General features: G+C 51.2%; 6 protein-coding genes across 6 annotated transcripts; 2 read left to right on the top strand and 4 right to left on the bottom strand.

Annotated features, from left to right (window-relative positions):
- Positions 1-82: 82 nt before the first annotated feature.
- On the bottom strand, positions 83-2,541 carry VTN49DRAFT_6283 (uncharacterized protein; the record flags this gene model as incomplete). Its single annotated transcript, XM_069414434.1, has 8 exons — positions 83-152; positions 209-344; positions 403-546; positions 614-816; positions 874-1,457; positions 1,511-1,950; positions 2,000-2,295; positions 2,348-2,541. The coding sequence occupies 8 exons, from the start codon at positions 2,539-2,541 to the stop codon at positions 83-85; spliced, it is 2,067 nt and encodes a 688-aa protein (XP_069265681.1).
- Positions 2,542-6,436: 3,895 nt separating this feature from the next.
- VTN49DRAFT_6282 (uncharacterized protein) lies at positions 6,437-7,215 on the bottom strand (the record flags this gene model as incomplete). Its single annotated transcript, XM_069414433.1, has 4 exons — positions 6,437-6,616; positions 6,681-6,976; positions 7,052-7,137; positions 7,205-7,215. 4 exons carry the CDS (start codon positions 7,213-7,215, stop codon positions 6,437-6,439), a joined length of 573 nt encoding a protein of 190 aa, XP_069265680.1.
- Positions 7,216-7,905: 690 nt separating this feature from the next.
- Positions 7,906-10,002, bottom strand: VTN49DRAFT_6281 (uncharacterized protein; the record flags this gene model as incomplete). Its single annotated transcript, XM_069414432.1, has 4 exons — positions 7,906-7,973; positions 8,027-8,462; positions 8,512-8,849; positions 8,901-10,002. 4 exons carry the CDS (start codon positions 10,000-10,002, stop codon positions 7,906-7,908), a joined length of 1,944 nt encoding a protein of 647 aa, XP_069265679.1.
- A 582-nt stretch (positions 10,003-10,584) lies between these two features.
- Positions 10,585-11,751, top strand: VTN49DRAFT_6280 (uncharacterized protein; the record flags this gene model as incomplete). The annotated part of the gene is made up of 1 exon (XM_069414431.1): positions 10,585-11,751. The coding sequence occupies one exon, from the start codon at positions 10,585-10,587 to the stop codon at positions 11,749-11,751; it is 1,167 nt and encodes a 388-aa protein (XP_069265678.1).
- Positions 11,752-12,241: 490 nt separating this feature from the next.
- On the top strand, positions 12,242-13,410 carry VTN49DRAFT_6279 (uncharacterized protein; the record flags this gene model as incomplete). The annotated part of the gene is made up of 4 exons (XM_069414429.1): positions 12,242-12,502; positions 12,561-12,609; positions 12,680-13,307; positions 13,362-13,410. The coding sequence occupies 4 exons, from the start codon at positions 12,242-12,244 to the stop codon at positions 13,408-13,410; spliced, it is 987 nt and encodes a 328-aa protein (XP_069265677.1).
- A 242-nt stretch (positions 13,411-13,652) lies between these two features.
- On the bottom strand, positions 13,653-16,843 carry VTN49DRAFT_6278 (uncharacterized protein; the record flags this gene model as incomplete). Its single annotated transcript, XM_069414428.1, has 3 exons — positions 13,653-16,266; positions 16,314-16,648; positions 16,694-16,843. 3 exons carry the CDS (start codon positions 16,841-16,843, stop codon positions 13,653-13,655), a joined length of 3,099 nt encoding a protein of 1,032 aa, XP_069265676.1.
- Between the last annotated feature and the right edge of the window lie 1,144 nt (positions 16,844-17,987).

The raw sequence follows: 17,987 nt of genomic DNA, 5'->3' as shown, positions 1-17,987 counted from the left end.
GTGGATCCAACTGATAACCAGACCTTGATGCGTGCGCGACTTATGTACAATGATTGCCCTGTATGAAACATACGTTTGGAACTCAATCCAGTGCTAAAAGTGCAAACATTCCTCCCATTACCGGGCGGGCAATGAAGAAGATTCCAGGATAGCTGACTCCCGTTAGTAACAGCTTCTTCTAATTTAAGTGTCGGATGGTGTTACTTACTCTCCCGTATTAGTATCATACAGATCAGTCACGGCCTTGTCGGTTGGTGTCTCGTTGAGCCATGTCACCAAGAGATCGAAGAACATGTCTCGTGTCTCGGGAGATGAAATGGCGGCTGTGAACGCTTCCCAGTCGCCTGAAATTCTTTATCAATACTGGCTTCTGAGACGCAATAAAGGGACATAGGAGTTTACCCTTAGTGTACTGCGCTCGCGTGTCGAGCGGAACGCCATACTTGTTTTTCACGGTTGGATAGAAGCTGTCCTGCATCTCGTAGATGTGCTTTGGAACAAGGTCGAATCCGAGCAACTTGTCGCTGTACAGATTGTATAGAAGTCCTGCGATGGTAACATCAGCCATTGCCCGTAGGCGTGAATCATTCAAAGTTCGAAGATATTCTCTTACCCCATGTCTCGTTCTTGCCATAGGACAATGTGGTATGTGGCGGATCCTCGTTATGCGCGATGCCGAGGTCTTGCCATTTATCGATGTAGTCGACGGCAATCTCGTGGTACTTTTTCTCATCGGCGGAATTTCCCACCAACCCTGCGATTTTAGACATCGCTTCGAGACCGATCATGCCCTTAAGCGCCAGGTTGGTCTGGTTCCTGTGCCAAAAATCAGTTCTTGACTTCCTTGGCAGATTCTCCTTTTGACATTCTTACTCCAGTGTCCCGGCAAAGTCATCCGTCGATTGCTGCTCTGCTGGGTAGAGCGATTCTTCCACCAAGAATTGAGACCACTGTTTCAAGATTTTGTAGTGATCCTTCAGGTACCCGAGGTCCTTTGTTTTCTGATAGTACGCCAATGCCATGATCAGCATGTTTCCAGATTCTTCCAAAGGCATGTGCTGATCGTTTCCATCGTCGTGACCCGTTGCGTTTGGGTAGTGCGCTCCCATGTCATGGATCGAAAAATCGTTCGGGTATTTTCCTGACTCCTGGTACTCGTAAAGCGGCTCCAAAACAAGCTTCAGCAGTTGTGGATTGGTGTACAGGAAAGCCGGTGAAGTTGGGAAGATCACATCCACCGTATTCACGTTTCCATTCGAGGAGATCTCCTTTAGGAACGCATACATTCGGTCCGGAGTTCCCACTAGCTGGATGGCGCCGAATGCCTGTCTCAGCGACAGCGTCGTCATGATCGCATAATTGTTGCCAGCGGCCCGAAGAGAGTCAGACTCCACTCTCCTGTCAAGCTTTGTCGACAACGATTCCGCCTCTCTATAGTCCCCTTGTGCAAAGCGGACCTTGTATTCTGTCAGCGTTTGGCTCAACTCCTCGTGAACTTTCAGCTGCCTACCATATCAAGTGCATCATGAAAGTAACTCTTCCACAGAGACGGCACAGTGGTTATGCCATTGGCACCGTTAAACTGGATCGCGTCATCCTGGGCTAGGGTAATAGTCCATGTCCGGCTGACGGCTTTTCTACCCACACGGCCAAGGCTAGAGGCGAAGCCAAACACCGGCCATTCATCTCGAATCGCGCGGTAGTTCTTGTCTTCAGAGTTATCAAGAGTACCTTTCTCGACAAAGCGCCCTCGGACCACAGTGTCCGCGCCGGATTGATGGGTCAGGCCGTGGCCATCGTCGGTCGCCCAATACCACTCTCCATATTCAGTTTGGTCATCAACCTCGGAGAAGAGCTGTTGCTCCTGCCGATAGACCTTGTGGTAGGCAACGCCGCTAGTCTCTCCGTACTCCCAGCGAGCAATATTGTCCCGATCTCCACTGACCCATTCTGGAACTTGTCAGTTGGCGTCATGAATCTGAAAAGCAAACAGGCATACCAGCAGAGATGTCAGTGTAAATTTGAACATCATGGCGTTTTCCATCCAGAGACTTCACATCTACGTGCAAGTAGGACGAGATTACGGACTGTCTTTTGAGGTCATGCGGCGTGATGGGTGACAGGAACGTCGCTTTGACCTCTATCTTGTCGTCGACATGTATTGTGTAGATACTTCTGGTCGTGGTGTACTCATACGAAACTTGCTTCGCCGTTGGAATATCAGTGGGTGCTCCAAGCCAAGTGTACGTCTTGCCGTCGACCCGGATCAGGCCAGCCCAGCCCAGGGTCTGACCACTGTCATGATTGTAAGTATTTCAAAATTTTGACTTGATTGGTAATAACTTACTGCCAGAAGGATGGCCATTGGCCAGGCAGATAACCTCCATAGTTGCCAATATTTAGCCATGCGCTCAAGTACGGAGATTTGACAGCCAAAGGTGCTGCAGGAGGGCGGGCCGGTTTGAAACCCTCAAGGGCTTCAATAGTTGGCAGCAGGATAGATATGAATGTGACAATGGCCGCTATTCTCATGTTGACCATTCAGAAACAATGTTTTGAAGGGGTCAAGATCCAAGCTGCGTCTAGAACTGCAATTGATGATTAGTGTTTACTTGCAGAACAAATAGCAGTCAACACATATGCGAGCCAATGCCTGTCGTGACAAGCAAGGGCAGTGGTCTTCGGCGGCGTGACCAAGTGGCACAACTTTATGGCCACAATGAGCACGCCATGAGAAAGCAGAGCACACTGAATGGAAATATACAAAGGGGAAAACCTACTAGTTATCAGACAGGAGACAACAAAAATATTGTCCTAGTATAGCAGGTTTTTGACCGGAATGCGATGCAACCAGCCGAAGTAAATTTAGATCAGTCCTAGCTGGACTGACGATATCGAAAGCAGATCCGAAGATCTCTCGGTCAGAAAGCAATGCTTTCGACGGCGCTGGTTTTCGGGTCCCAGAAAGGCCGTGAATTGTTGCCGCGATCCGACCCTGTGTCGCTGAAGAGGGGCCAGATGCAAGCAGGTGGTTGACTCTTTATATATCCAGCATTTAGTTCTCGTCAGGGATCCATCTTTCCATCTTTCATCGATCCTACCTCCGCAAATGCGGAGATCCCCATATGGGCTCAATGCTGATCCTTCTGTGGCGGATGGCTATCATGATTCCTGAATCATCATGGGCCACAGTTACATCGTGCTCAATGGTTATGAATCTTGTTATTGGACTTGTACTATGCCAGATACATCGCTTCTAATCACGCATCTGCTGTCATCGTGGCATACTTCTCCAAACATGAGGCTCATGTTGTACTGTAATTCATGAATAGTTGAAATCGTTCCAAGATCCACCATAAACAACACAGAATTTGAATGTAGTAGCTGAGGTTTAGTAGTAAGTTCTTACATGTGATTCGCTAAAGTGCATGAATAAACGAAGTTTTTTTCGGGTTAACAATTTAAAAATAATCCGTACCGAAATTTGAAATGAAATAATACACCAGCGCTAGACCGTTGAATGGGATTTATGAGATGGATACAGAGTAGTGAGATCGACATGCTTGAACTCTCAAGCTTAGGGCTCGGCAATCACGCAAGGGCTGGAAGTACGGAAAACTAGCATGCTTTGACCATTTTCGTTTCTTTCAAGGTTGCAATGCGTATATGAGCGCAGCATTTTAGCAGCTTCGGTGACAGTCCTCAATTTGATGATTCATGGCTGTACTATATCGCTGAGGCCAATGAACCCGAAGATGGACCGACAAACAGGGTGGAATACCCCAATCATAAATGGCGGTCCACAAGAGGCCGAACCCAGCAGTCCGTTAAAGGCTGGTCCAAAATCCACGATCGCTGCGGGGATTTGCCGGGGATATCCTGGTCAACAGTTGATCGGCCAGTGCTCTGGTCGTCTGGATCGGTCCTACGGTCGAAGCACCCGAAGAAAGTTGTCTTTCTTCCCCGAGCAGTTGTATCACACAGCGACTGCAATAGATTGTTGGACCGATGGGTTTGTCGAGTCAAAAGTTCGATTCCGTTGTGAACGTTATAAGCATCAGGAACAGAAAACACAGAGGTCATGGCACCATGGTCGAGCAAATAAAACAATTTCACCGCTGAACTGCTAATCTTATGCTTAATAGGAACCACAGAATACGAGGATTATTGAGGAGTAACCACGAGTATTGGTACATGACCGTGTAATCAAAACGACGAAACTAACTCGTAGTGACTAATCTTTAGTACCGTGATACAGTTGGATGTGCTTACTTTTTTCAGATTCCCGTTCTATTTCGTTCGTTGTTGTTGCATGGATTTCATAGTCCTTCCATGCCCGTCTAGTTCGTATTCCAATCGAACGCTTAGCCCCGCAGAGTAGACGCTGGACTATTGCTATCTCGCAAAGATGGTCTGCAGGCATCTTGTAGATTTGTGGTAATTATTCCGGAGGCCAGGAAAGTCTTAGGAACGGAGACGCACGAGTACCTGGGTTTACTTACAATCTCAACCTTGGTTCATTTCGGAGTTTAGGAAATCCTGCCAAGACCGGGTGATCCGCAGTCACGTGCTGTGGCTTTCCCCCGCATTTATTCAGCCCAGTCTAGCTCTTAGTAACCAGGGTTTAAGTTATGAGATGAGGTCATTGAGCAGCGCCTGGAGTCTCCGGAGCCAATCATTCAGAGGAACGAAATGGTGAACTGACTCGGCAATTCCTTGCATTATCCGAACGACCAACTGGCGGCTTTACACTGCCCGAAGGTTCGCTGGCAAGGTTGTGGCTGGTGCTTGTGCTACAAGTGAAAGAGCCATTCTGACCCATTAGCCCTTCAGCATTCTTAAAAATTAAATAGTACGAGCCGCCGAGTCTTGGATGTCTTTCTAGAAGGCCTTTGGAGTCGGTGTGCATGCTGTCGTGCTCCTCGACCTAGACATTGCACTCCGGTGCTGGGAAGCCGACAATCCGACGCTCGACTTTTGCCTCAACCAATTGTACCCGGCCCAGCTATGGGACAAATGCCCAAGCTCTGCATGGCTATCAGCTGACATCATACAGTACGCCCTTAGCGGCTGGTACTGTTGCTGATCATTCTCACATGTTGACCAGTAACCAACTACATACGACTTTTTACCTCCTGCCCGTTCAAACTTCAAAGCGCTAGACACTTGGTCAACAGTTTTCCCCGCCTTTTAGCGCAGGCTGGACCCTTACTTGCCGGTGGCTGACCAGATACTAATTTCTGGACTCGGTCCTTCGGAGTTGTTGCTCGCGACGAACCGGTCGAGAAGAGACTGGAATGTAACGCCTGCCATCACACGATTGGAATGTAGGTTATGTCGTTACAACCGAAAGTTGTCGTGTTGCATGGAGTAGGAGTTTCCGAGCCGTCCACCGGGTACCAAGTAAGTTACTGTAATCATGCAATCAATCATCGCCCCTAACCGATATTTCCCATCAGGCAGAAGTCCATTGACCGAAAGTCCGATTTTCAGGAATCTAGCGTACCAATTTGGAGTGCCTATTGGGACCAAATGGCATCAAACCATTCAAAGGGATCCGCATAACTACCTATGTATTAATTTATATGCCACCTCTTTATGAAAAAAGGGGGAAAACGCCTGCCCCAGGAAGAGGGGCTTGAATCCCACAATCAAAGAGTCCCGCATGTGCGTTGAGATTCGATTCCAGCATGGACCATCAACCATGCGAATCCAACCGGAATTCTGACAGGCATCATTCTACTCTGATCCCGGTCCTTTGTAATGTTGGAAACAAGGGTTGTCGGTGCCATGCCGATGCTGGCTTTAGCAGTTGAGACCCAAGACTGGTCAACATGGATCTCACCGCCAGGTGCTAGGTTGAGATGCGTTTGCTCACTGCAGTCACAGGTACTAGTACAACAACGGCACGGCCGTTGGACATTTTTGGAGTGACGCCCGCCTTTGCTGTAGCTCGGGCTAGTTGCATGATACCGTGATATCAGGCAGCTACTTTGCAAGTTGGCTAAAGAGCAACAAACTTGGTTGGCAGTGGCATCAGTATCCATCACAATGTTGGACCGGCAGCTACGACTGGAATCCTGACCCTGGACAAGTCCTGTTAAGGATTCGGTGACAACTCCGAACTTCTGAACTCCAGAAGCATTGAACAGTCGGCCCGCAGGTTCACTCCGACCATCTCACTTTATAGCATTGTCAACTCGTGTGAACATGTGCTGTATCATGCATCGTCATGTATCAGACAGATAGCGATATAATATGTACACGAATCGCTCGCTCGCTCTGAACAGTCGAAACAGACATGCTAGCCTCCCCGAGAAGTCACAATCAATGGAGAAAACAACAGGATATGAACATGACAAACGGCGACAGAATCTTGGCACGCTCAAAACAATCGACTTGCAAACAGGCTGGGAACAAAGAGAACAGGGAAAGATCAAACCAACCCATCATATAAGGACAGTGCGCTGACTATGGTTTCATCGCGCTTACTGCCTTCCTTGAACTCCTCGATGTCTAGGCTTCCGTTTTCGTCTTTATCCATCATGCTGAAAATCTTTTTGACGCGCTTCTCGGGGGTATCTTCGTCTTCGGGAAGCTTGACCATTGAACCAACCTACAATCCGTTAGCCCGTCTGCCCTCTGAACCAAGAAGGGAGTTGAAGGGAGCTGGCCTATACCATCTTATAGATAGCTTCGACGATGGCCAGCATCTCGTCATAAGTGATCTTCCCGTCACCATCGATATCATATAACTGAAACGCCCAGTCCAGCTTATCCTCCATCTTTCCTCGCGATGTGACCGAAAGTGCGCAGATGAATTCCTTGAAATCAATCATCCCGCTGTTATCCGTGTCGAATACACGAAAGACGTAATTTGCAAATGCGGACGGATCTCCAAAGGGGAAAAATTGGCGGTAGATCTTCTGGAACTCTTCCTTATTGAGCGTGCCACTGGGGCAGTCCTTGAGAAAGCCTGCCGGAAAGGAACGACCCTGGGTTAGTGGCATGGCTCGATGTCAGAGAGATAGGACCTGGACGCTCTCCATACCTTTGTACCATTGCTGAAGTTCTTTCTTGTCAAAATGTGTGGCGCGTTGAAGCTCTTCCAGCTCCGCGGCACTGAGCTTGGATTGTCTGTATTGATCGACGTCAGACAATGTCAGCGAAATCCAGTAGGCAGTTTTGAAGCGCGGAAGCATACGATTTCCCCATCGTGCAATCAACACTCCTGCAATCCTCTCCTTTGCTCCTTGACCAGTAATATCTCGAAATTCCAACCCAGTTCGAGATTAAATCGATCCGATAATGACCAAAAGTAGATGGTTCGCGGGGCAAAGGTCGGGAGGAGTTTCTAGGGGGCGGGCGTCGGACACAAAACACTCTTATCGGATGATTCGGAGACGGCGAAAACGTACGTGCGAAGCGATCGAGATGCGAATATCGTTGGAGTAGAATTTGAGGGGAAAGAAACAAAAAAAAAGCCGATGTGTGTATGGATTATCTGGTGCTGATCGCAATCAGGACCGCTGGCGGTGGAGGGGCGGGTAGGGCGAACTGGAGGGTCTAGGCCCAGCCCCAAAGAGAGGCCGGCAACGGCTGACTTTTAGCCACAGGGGGTGTCCCCATCATTCCTTCTCTCGTCCATTCTTCCAGAAAGATCCTCAACGCAGAAAATCAAGCATGATGGGATTACCAATTCATTTCCATCGAAGCCAGCAGATCTATTATCACAAAACATTATGTACAGCGGCGAATGTCACATGATATGACGCAAAAACTGTAAAGCCACCAACTCCGATTTCTGAATAAAAGAGAATCTATGACACTAATAATAATAGGACAATGTTGCAGACTCCGTCCGTATCCTACACTAGTCTCAACATCTCACTTGGGAGACCAGCCCTAGTCAACTTTGATCGAGCTATAGATCTTGCGCACGAAAATCCAGCTGGAGATGAACCCGATGGTGCCTGAAAGCCGGTCAGTGCGCTGCTTGAAGGTGGGTGGAAAAATGCTTCCATACCTGTCAAGATAAACACCAGGAATCCGATCAAAGCAGAGTATCCCAGATAGAGGACTGCTCCGATCACGCCTCCAAAGCTCACTCGGGTCGCCCAGAAGATAATGGCATTGACGAAAACGTAGAACCCGGTCATTCCGGCGCCGGCAAATGACCGCCACTGCCAGCGGTAGTCCTCGGCGCACAGCATAAAGTACACCAGCAAGATGGACGTAGCGGCCGTGGTGACGGTCATGAGTCCGAAGCAGAGGAAGAGGAAGCCAAACATGTAGTAAATCTTGCTGGTCCAGAGGGAGTTCATGATGAAATACAGCTCAACGAAGATAGTCCCAAACGGCAAGATACCGGTAAGCAGGAGGGAGGGAATGGGGCGCAGGGTGCCCGTAGCCGGAGGGATCTGGCGCGGGATTTGGTTGGTCTTAGTTGGAGCTTCGATCGTCTAACATCGAGTTAGTGGTGACATTACAAATAAGAGAACAAAGACTTACCCGGGCCTTGAATCCCAACCAACTACCAGCGAAGCTCAACGGTACACTGATAATGAACCAGATCGCGACAACGACGATCATGGTGGTAAAAGGCACCGCACCACTGGAACCCTTTGCCCAAACAAACAGGTTCAGCAAGAAAAAGACGGCGAAGATGAATCCAGGGATCAACAGAGGGGTCATGATGATGTTCCGCTTCCATGCCTCGCCGCCAAAGGCTTTGTAGCAGCGAGCCGACACGTATCCTCCGACGAAACCCAACAGGGTGTACAAGAGGACGATTGTCGTCGCAAGCAAACCGCGGTTCGAAGGCGAAAGTAAACCGAACAGCGCAAACACTGCAGTGGCAAGTTATTATCATGTATCATAGTGACTGCGTGTTGACCTACCAACAGTGATGCCCGTCATCACGAACAGTTGAGCACCATTTCCAAGCAACACGCTCAGGAGAAGAGGGCTCTTGGGACAACGGAACACATCTCCATGCACAAGCTTCCAGCCCGAGTCTTCCTGAATACCATCTTCAATCGCGGCGGATGTTCCATTGAGGTCTTCGAGGCCGATCGCATCGAGGCGGTTGTACCGCGCAATATCCTTCCGGAGCGCACGGAGGAGAATCACACTAACCATGCCAACAAGGAAGATGACAAACACAGAAGAGTTGATCAAAGAGAACCAATGAATCTTCGGATCGTACACGTGCAGGTACTTGTCCCAACGAGTCGCCCATGCGGTGGGCGACTCACGCCAGTAGACGCTGTACGTCCAAGTCACCTTGGTTTCACCGTCCTCATTGAGGATCATCGGAGGGCCACCTTCCCCGCAGTCAACATTGCCATTTTTGTCGACCTTCGAAGCTCCTCTGGAATCGGGTTGGACGAGAACTCCAACTACGCGATATTTTGTGGACGTAGGCAGGCCAACGAGATGGTAGTCGATCAGTATATCGTAATGATTATGTAGCAACGGTTGACCATCTTCATTCACACTCCCGAGGAGGAATCCGGGACTGTAGAACTCTTTCTTGGTAACGGCATCCACGTTCAGCTGCGCGGCAGGAAGCCCGTCGACGAGCCAATTGATATTATAGCCCTGCGCAATGCGATTGTTCGTGAATCGTGCGTCACGGGGAGGGAAAGTCACTTCACCGCAGACTGCCTTGCAGGTTTCATTCTTGGCCATGTGCAGCTCAAACGGAGAGGTCTGAATCCGGTCGCCGAAAAGAATACTGCCGAGGGACTCCTTGACGTCGGACGGGCCATCTTTCGGCTGACAGAAATGGAAGGCCTCACGATAGTAGTCGAATGACAGCACAGCGTGCAGCTGATCGTCATGTCGAGCTATACCCGGCGTGAGGCGGTTGACATGTAGCGGCACGGTCTGTCCCTTGTCGTACGAGGTCGGCGCGACTCCGGGGAGATAGAAAGCAGACGATAGGGGAAGTGAGGCAAGGAGAAAGGAAGAGAATAAGAAGCGGTTTGAAGGCGCCATGATGTACAGAGATCCTGTGCGAATAATTAGCCATGGCTAGTTTACATTTTGTTGGGATATCCCAGACTCACGAAGGCAGGGGACCTTCGAATTCTAGACAACAGACAATGTCATACGCTGAAAGGTAAAATCAACACATTATATAGCGTCCGCAATAGGAAGCGTTTCGACGCAATGACGCGGTGTTGACAGGGTATTTTGATTACAGGGACTGCTTGGATTCTCGGGCTCAAAACGACACGCAGCGTCAAGGCTGACGAAGCTATCGTGCACGTGACCTGCCGGTTCTAGGTTGGCTGTGCTGCAGGTACTTTGCATACCACTTTGAAGGCAATTCCAGAAGTATATTTCCAAGGAAAATCTGGAAATTAAAGACTGTGGAGTTTCTAGCTACGAGAGTTGGCTCTCAATGCACCAACATCGAAGTCACTGCGAATGCGAAATACGGTGAGGGTTTAGGGCTTTTATACATCCAAAATGGTTTAGATTAGCCCTATCTGTAATCCATGATCACGTGAAGATAAGATAAGATATTGGAGAAATTTCCATCGATTGAAGAGACCTTCACCATCGCCCACGACCATGGCAGACACGGCTCCAGGGGACGACTTGTCGTCCCAAAAGGCGAAGATATCGACACTTCTCGATAATTTGAATAGTTGTCTGTCGTCTGCAGGATCATCGCTTCCCCGATCCAAGAACAATGACGAGTCGGACGTTTCCATCCAGCCGCCCGCGGATGGAATTTCGCTGCTGGACACGAAGAGCGAAATACTCCTGTCATATTTACACAACCTGGTGTTCTTGATTCTCTTTCAGCTGCGGAGCATTCTCGATGGCTCAAACGACAAAAGCGACGCAGCGATTGGAAAGGATGACATCGTGAAGAAGTTGGTTCAACTACGGGTTTATCTCGAGCGTGGCGTGAGGCCTTTGGAGTCGCGTCTACAATACCAAATCGACAAAGTTATCAAAGCAGCGGAGGATGCAGAACGAGCGCAAAAGACCGCGACAACCAAGAAACCCAAGAAGGACCGCGAGGCGGCCGAGTCGGATGCTTCCGAAAGCGAACGTTCAGATGATTCAGAGGCGGCCAGTTCGGATGAAGATGAAGACATTGACGAAATGGCCTTTCGACCAAACCTTTCGGCTTTTGCTAAAGCACAGCAGGCTGTGGAGAATGAGCAGAAGTCGAAAGCAGACCATAAAAAGGCCTCTGAGGATGGCATCTATCGCCCGCCCAAGATTAAGCCTACGGCGCTACCTACTACAGACAGTCGACCTGAAGACCGCGAATCACGTCGGGTCCAGAAATCTAGGGTTATCGACGAATTCGTGGCCAATGAGTTGTCGTCGGCACCCGTCGCTGAGCCCAGTATCGGCAGCACGATCAAACGCGGTGGCCGTCACATCATGTCCCAGAAAGAACGCGAGCTCGAGCGCGAGAAACAGGAGTATGAAGAGACGCATTTTGTCCGCCTACAGGAGAGCAAGAAGGAACGCGCCAAGCAACGGGCGCGTTCCGGAGCTAACCTGGGGAGCTTCGGAGGGGAGGAGTTCCGATTGCTCAGTGATAGTGCTGACCGCATCCAGCGACTCACGCAACGGGCCCACAAAGAGGGTGCGTTGGAGAAGAGTCGCAAGCGACGGTTTACGGAGGACGGACCAAGGGGAGACGGAACAGAGCTTGGCCAGATGTTCGAGAAGCGGCGCAAGAAGGTCGAGCGATACACCAACAAGACCAAATAAACTCCATGTGACAGTTTGTACATACCGCCGGTGGGCCGATTTGAAATTATGGATACGACTACGCCTTGCATGTGAAGCATGTGAAAGTCAAAATTTTGGTTGTAAACTAAAATTGGCTTCCCTAGGGGAAAAGAGAAAACCAACAGAGCTAAGGGACCAGTTGATCGCGAAGGTTCTATATCCACTATTTAACCCCATAATAATTTGCGACTAGGACAAGCGGATGCGACAGTATTCCCCACGTTCCTTTTGACCACCTTGGATGCCGTCGGACCGAGCGAACAGCGTGCCGAGGCTCGCTGACAGCTAGAACGCTGACTAAGCACAGTGCCCTTCTTGAAGCGTAGACTGTCCCTCTGATATTCCTACAACATTGCTCTGTCGTACTGCTGTTTGTTCTGCCTCTGATCGCTTTGAGTAGCGACGGAAGACCGTCCAAGTCTGCGCGAGACCACAGCTCTCCGCTGCGGCCTGGTTCCGCCGAGAAACGATGACAACAACCAAAGATGCTGGCGCGACAACGGTGCCAAATGAGGACACCGTTGTCGCGACCCCTAAGAAAGATGCCGTCTCGCAGACATTGGCGCAGATCCGGTCATTCGTCGCTGGTGGTGTCGGGGGTGTGTGCGCGGTGATTGTGGGACATCCCTTCGACCTGGTCAAGGTGCGCATGCAGACGGCTGAAAAGGGCGTGTACTCTGGCGCGATTGATGTGGTGAAGAAAACACTTGCGCGAGAAGGGGTGGCGAAGGTAGGTTTTAGACGATGAAGCGCGCGCGCTAGCGACGAGCTAACTTGGCGCTTCGTAGGGGTTGTACGCTGGCGTGTCTGCGCCGCTGGTCGGGGTGACACCAATGTGTAAGTACTGCCAGGAGAACTTGTTTTCGTTATTTGCAATGGCAGCGACAGCTAATACAATGATGAATAGTTGCCGTGAGCTTCTGGGGCTACGACCTTGGCAAGACGCTCGTGAGCAGCCTGTCCACAGTGCCGATCAAGAACGACACCCCGCAGTACTCGATCGCGCAGATCTCTGCGGCCGGCGCCTTTTCGGCGTTCCCGATGACACTCATCACCGCGCCGTTTGAGCGCGTCAAGGTTCTGCTGCAGATCCAGGGTCAGAACCCGCCCCCGGCGGGCCAGAAACCAAAGTACTCCGGCGGGATGGACGTGGTGCGACAGCTGTACAAAGAGGGCGGCATCCGCAGCATCTACCGTGGCAGCGCCATGACTCTGGCGCGAGACGCGCCCGGGTCTGCGGCTTACTTCGCCGCATATGAGTACATCAAGCGCAGTTTAACGCCACGCGATGAACAGGGCAACATCACAGGCGAGCTCTCGCTGCCCGCAGTGCTGACGGCGGGCGGTGCGGCTGGTATTGCCATGTGGATCCCCGTGTTCCCCGTGGACACGATCAAGTCGCGCATGCAGAGCGGCGAGGGAACAAGCATCGCGGGCACGATCCGCGCGATCTACGGTAATGGTGGGTTCCGCGCATTCTTCCCGGGCTTTGGACCGGCGTTGGCGAGGGCTGTGCCTGCCAATGCTGCTACTTTGTACGTTGTTTCCCCTCTCCTAGGTGTTGATAGGCATTGCTAACAGTGTTCTAGCCTGGGTGTGGAACTGGCACATAAAGCGATGAGCAAGTTTTTCGATTAACGCAATTGTATTACAGAGTACAGTGTTGATGAGCTATGTATCTCTATGTTGATAGAGCATGTCTTGCATAAAACGGGTTTGCATATAGCTAGGGCGATCAGTTGGAATAGATGTGTTTTTGTGAAACGAGAATTATATACAAAACTGCTTGATGAGTAGAATGAATACATTATCATTGCGCTCTGCTAATGTACAACGTTGGTCTATCATCTATTCTACAAGAGGCGTATAGTCGTACATGATCAAGCCCACTCGCCGATCCGCTCAAACTTCTTCACGGGCCGGACGGCCTCCATTACCACCATCGTGCGCGCCATATCGACTGCCACGATCTTTGCCTCGACGGTATCCAAGATATCTACCTCAGGGAACTTGTCCGGCAGCATTACCTGCGCCTTGAGCCCGAGCGGTAGGATGACAGCCGAGTAGCCGCGGAGGTGACCGGTGCGCAGCGTCACGACGATCGAGAGTGGCTTGTGCACGATGCATGGCAGCATCTCAGGCAGCTCGCACTCGTTGAAGTAGAATGCGCGGAAGAGAAGCTGGCAGCCCCAGTACTGCCGGGATGCCTGCTCGATGCGTCGGAGCCGATCGCGGAGCCAGCGCTGGCGCGTGATGTGGTGGTCGACGGCGTCCTTAGTGAACGGCAGCGGTAGACGATCGACATCATCTCCCTGTGCGTCAAGCTTTTTCCCGCGCTCGTGCTCGTACCGCAGCGTCGCTTCGATCTGGTAGTGCGCCAGCATGTCATTGTACCGGCGAAGGGGACTTGTCGTCTTCAGGTATGCGTCGACGCCCAAACCCGGGTGCGGCAGGACGGTCGACGCACTGATGCCCTTCGGCGGTGCCAGCTCCAGCCAGTTCTGCCCGCCAAAGGACGAGATGTTCTTGCTCGTTAGCTTGCGGTACTCCGGGTGGTACCAGGCCCCGTCGTACACGACTGGCAGGTTACGTTCCGCGCACCAGCGGCCCGCAATCCAGCAGGCGAAGTTCATCACCGTCGATACCAGATACGTGCGTGTTAGGTCCGGCACCTCGTACGGGTTGCAGTCCCGGAGCGTCATCGCGATGATCGGATCACCTTGGTAGAAGTTGCCGCGCGAGACGTCCAGCTTATGCGGATCGGGCTCGCTCTTTCCGCAATGGACGGTAAGCTCGGTACTCCCCATATCCGGGAAGGTGAGTCCGCCGTTCTCCCGCCAGCGTTGACGAACAGCGGCCATGATACGGCGGATGATGTGGAACGTCTCCCGCTGGTCCGGCGTGACGCGTGTTTGATGTTTATGTGGCTGTACAGGCAGCTCGCCCCCGACCACGAGCTGTCGCGGCTTTTTCTTTGTCTCGCCGCAGAAGAGATTCCGGACCGCTTCGTGCGTGATGTGGATGACATTGCGGATGTACCCGTTCTCGATTTTCGTCTCGAGAACTTCGCCGTCGATCGTGATCTTGGCACCAAAAGTCAACACTGGACGGCCCCCCGGTTGTAGACTGAATTGGTCTTGCGTGAGTTCCGGCGGGAGCATGGAATATGTGCGTTCCGGCGCGTATAATGTCTGCAGCCGCAGCGCGGCGTACTGCGCAATGGGATGGTCGCGAGGGATAAACGCAGAAGGATTCGCAATGTGCACGCGGAGCCAGAACGTGTTATCTGAGCCGGGAACGCGCTCAAGCGAGAACCCGTCGTCGATCTCCTTGGCGGTAGGATCGTCGACGCAGTATACTGGGAGGTCCCCAAAGTCCGTCCGCAGGTCCTCCATCATATCCTTGAGTTCCTCGGATTTGAGCTGACGGGCGGTCTTCCACGCCTCTTGATGCATCTGCTCCGTGCGCGGTTCGATATCATGTCCCGGAAGCGCGGCCGCTTGATCCAGCACATTGAGATTCTCCCATGGCGCGATCACGCCCAGCTCCTGCAAGAACAATGGAACTGCGCCGGGTCCTAGCTGCACGGTGCTGTACATTCCTGTAGCACGCATGATATGGATACCGGCATACCTCTGGACGCCACCAGTAGTGGTATGCGGAGGAATACAGTAGAGTTGTAGATACTTCAGTATCATCCGGTCGTTATTGTTGAATGTATCTGCGGGAACACGGCGGAATACGCGACCGTCTTTATTCTGGTCGGCGGTAAATCGCTGCGCGGTTGGACCAACATTCGCCATGGTCGTCGGCGACCGGTAGGCGCGGCTCCGGCGAATCAAACGCTGAGCTTTGGTAATAAATTGCTGCAGCGGATGATTTTTAAAGTCTGACTTCTTGTGCAGAGCCAGCTGAGTTTGGTGCTCCTCGTGCTCACGGACCCAATTGGATACCGTTTCAATAACCTCGTACACCCGTTTCGGTTGGATCACATAGTGGTCGTGAAAAATTGAGGAGCTTCGGTAAATGGCGAGAGGGTGACGCGAAATAGCAGTGTGGACTAGATAGCGCATGGGAGCCGTGATTCTTGACGGATCGACATTCAACGCCCTAGCGGTGATTTCGTCCAACGTGAGCTCTTGACGATCAGTGTCATGTGCGATGAGATCGTAGACCCCGTCCAGCCGACGAGGATCTCGGCGAAACAGCGCCTTCACTTCCTCATCGAATTTGTGCATGGCGCGCAGAAGACGAGCGCCGACGGGACGCGGAACACCGCCTTCGGTGACGTTCTGCAAGATAGCATCGATGGCCGCCAGTTTGTCCGGCATGTATGGATACAGAGCTTTTGCATCTTCGGCGGACGCAAACCCTTTAATCACAAACGTCAAATCCCTATCCGACGCCATCCGCCATTTTCCGCGCTGGGTGTACAACTGCAGTTGCTTCTGAATTGAACGACAGTAAATCGCTAGAGTAAAACTCCCCACAGCACTAGCAATGGTCAGTTTGCGGACAGCACTCTGTCACGAAACACTCACGAAGATAGCACGACCAAGTCTCCCGGCTCCAGAAAGGCTGCCGCATCCGCGCCTTCATCCATAGACATGTCAAATGCGGAGAGATCATGGTCTTCATCCTTTGCGAGATCCTCTCCGCTGTAGACCTCCTTGCTGTCATTCAGCATGTTGCCTACCCATCGGCTCTTCGTTGTGTTGGGATTCGTTGTCCCTGGCCCACGCACGGGGTCCATAGAATTGTCATGTGTCTCCATCCATTTCCGGAGGTAGTCCCGAATGTCTTTTTTCGCCTCGAACTCGGTGTTTAGTAATATGCTGTTGACGAGGGATTGAATATCCGGATTGGCCTGCGAAGGCTTCGGACATTAGAACCTGATCATGCACTGATATGGGACACTCACCTCCCGGGTCTCGTTTGAGTACAGCCTGTGCGCATTTATACTGTCCCATAGCCGGCGCCTCGGAGGTACAGAGAGAGTAGGAATTGCGTTCAATGAACGATGCCGCCGAATGCATCGAGCACAGGCGTTGAGCCGTAGTGGTTTATGCATGATGAAGAATCATGAATTGGATCCATCGAGCCTTCAGACTTCCATTCAGTTGGTTGTCGACTTGAATGAGCTCAGGCGCGTCCTGCAATGAGAGTTGGTGGTGAAAAGGACTCGAATGAATTCGGAGGAGAATCAACGTTGCGGAGGAAACGATCAACACCCGTCACAGATCCCCAATGTACAGTCCCATTACGTCCCAAGACACCATAATCATTAGAATACCCTCGAGAGACAAAGTGCTGTCACTTCTATGCAACACCACGACGTAAGTCCAGGCCCGAAAATTGTGCATATTGCCGGCAGAATCTTTCTCACCGCTTTTAGGCGGTGAGTTGCATAGTCAATCTCCACCGATCCTCACCTTTCGCGCCTCCACGTATTTCTTTGCTGGATAAACATCAAGCTCATTGCATTGATGATCTGCGTCTCCTGAGACGTGATAGCCGCTGATAATGTTGTTGCCATGATCCTGCTTGCCAAGCTCATAGCTACATTAACCTTGTTTGGCTGCTGCAGTGCGTGCTTCGAACAGCTACTTGACGGATAAGGGCATCTTCCAGACGAGGCTCTGCATTAATCGTACTATTCATGCATGCAGCGACTGGTTCCCAGGATTATACAGGGATAGAAACAGAGCTATGCTTGCGGTTGTTGATCCAATCCAGTGACGAGCCATTTCATCGGAGCATGCCCAATCTCTATCACAGTAACTCTACTAACCTGTAGTGGTGAATTATTCTCAAGAGTTTCCGTTACTAACTTCGTCAGCGTGAGCGCTTGCTGGAACATAGCTCAAGCCTCCAAGAATATGTATAGGATCGTTTAGTACTGGTACTTCCCCAACGTGAGCTCACGTCACTGTTATGATCGTCGAGTCTAGCCCGGTCGAGATCAGGAACTCGTTTCAATCATGCCCAGACGACCCAGAGCGTTGGCACAGAGGTTCACTTGACGAAGATGGTGGATTGGCGAAGCGCTGCAGTGGAGGGCCTAAAAATTCCCGGACCGTCGAGGCTTATAGTTCGTGCGCTCTGATTGGTCAGCTCAGCGCCTACTCCAACCGCTCATTTGGAGACAATGTACCTACTGCATGGCTCTGCGACAATAATGGAGCTGTTAACAAAGGCAACGACTACTTTTATCA

The sequence above is a fragment of the Thermomyces lanuginosus genome, assembly GCF_041956635.1.
Source record: "Thermomyces lanuginosus strain ATCC 200065 unplaced genomic scaffold VTN49scaffold_40, whole genome shotgun sequence".
In the NCBI taxonomy this organism is placed as follows: Eukaryota; Fungi; Ascomycota; class Eurotiomycetes; order Eurotiales; family Trichocomaceae; genus Thermomyces; species Thermomyces lanuginosus.
Note: the sequence above shows the minus strand (reverse complement) of the source record. Positions and strands in the feature narration are given on the sequence as shown.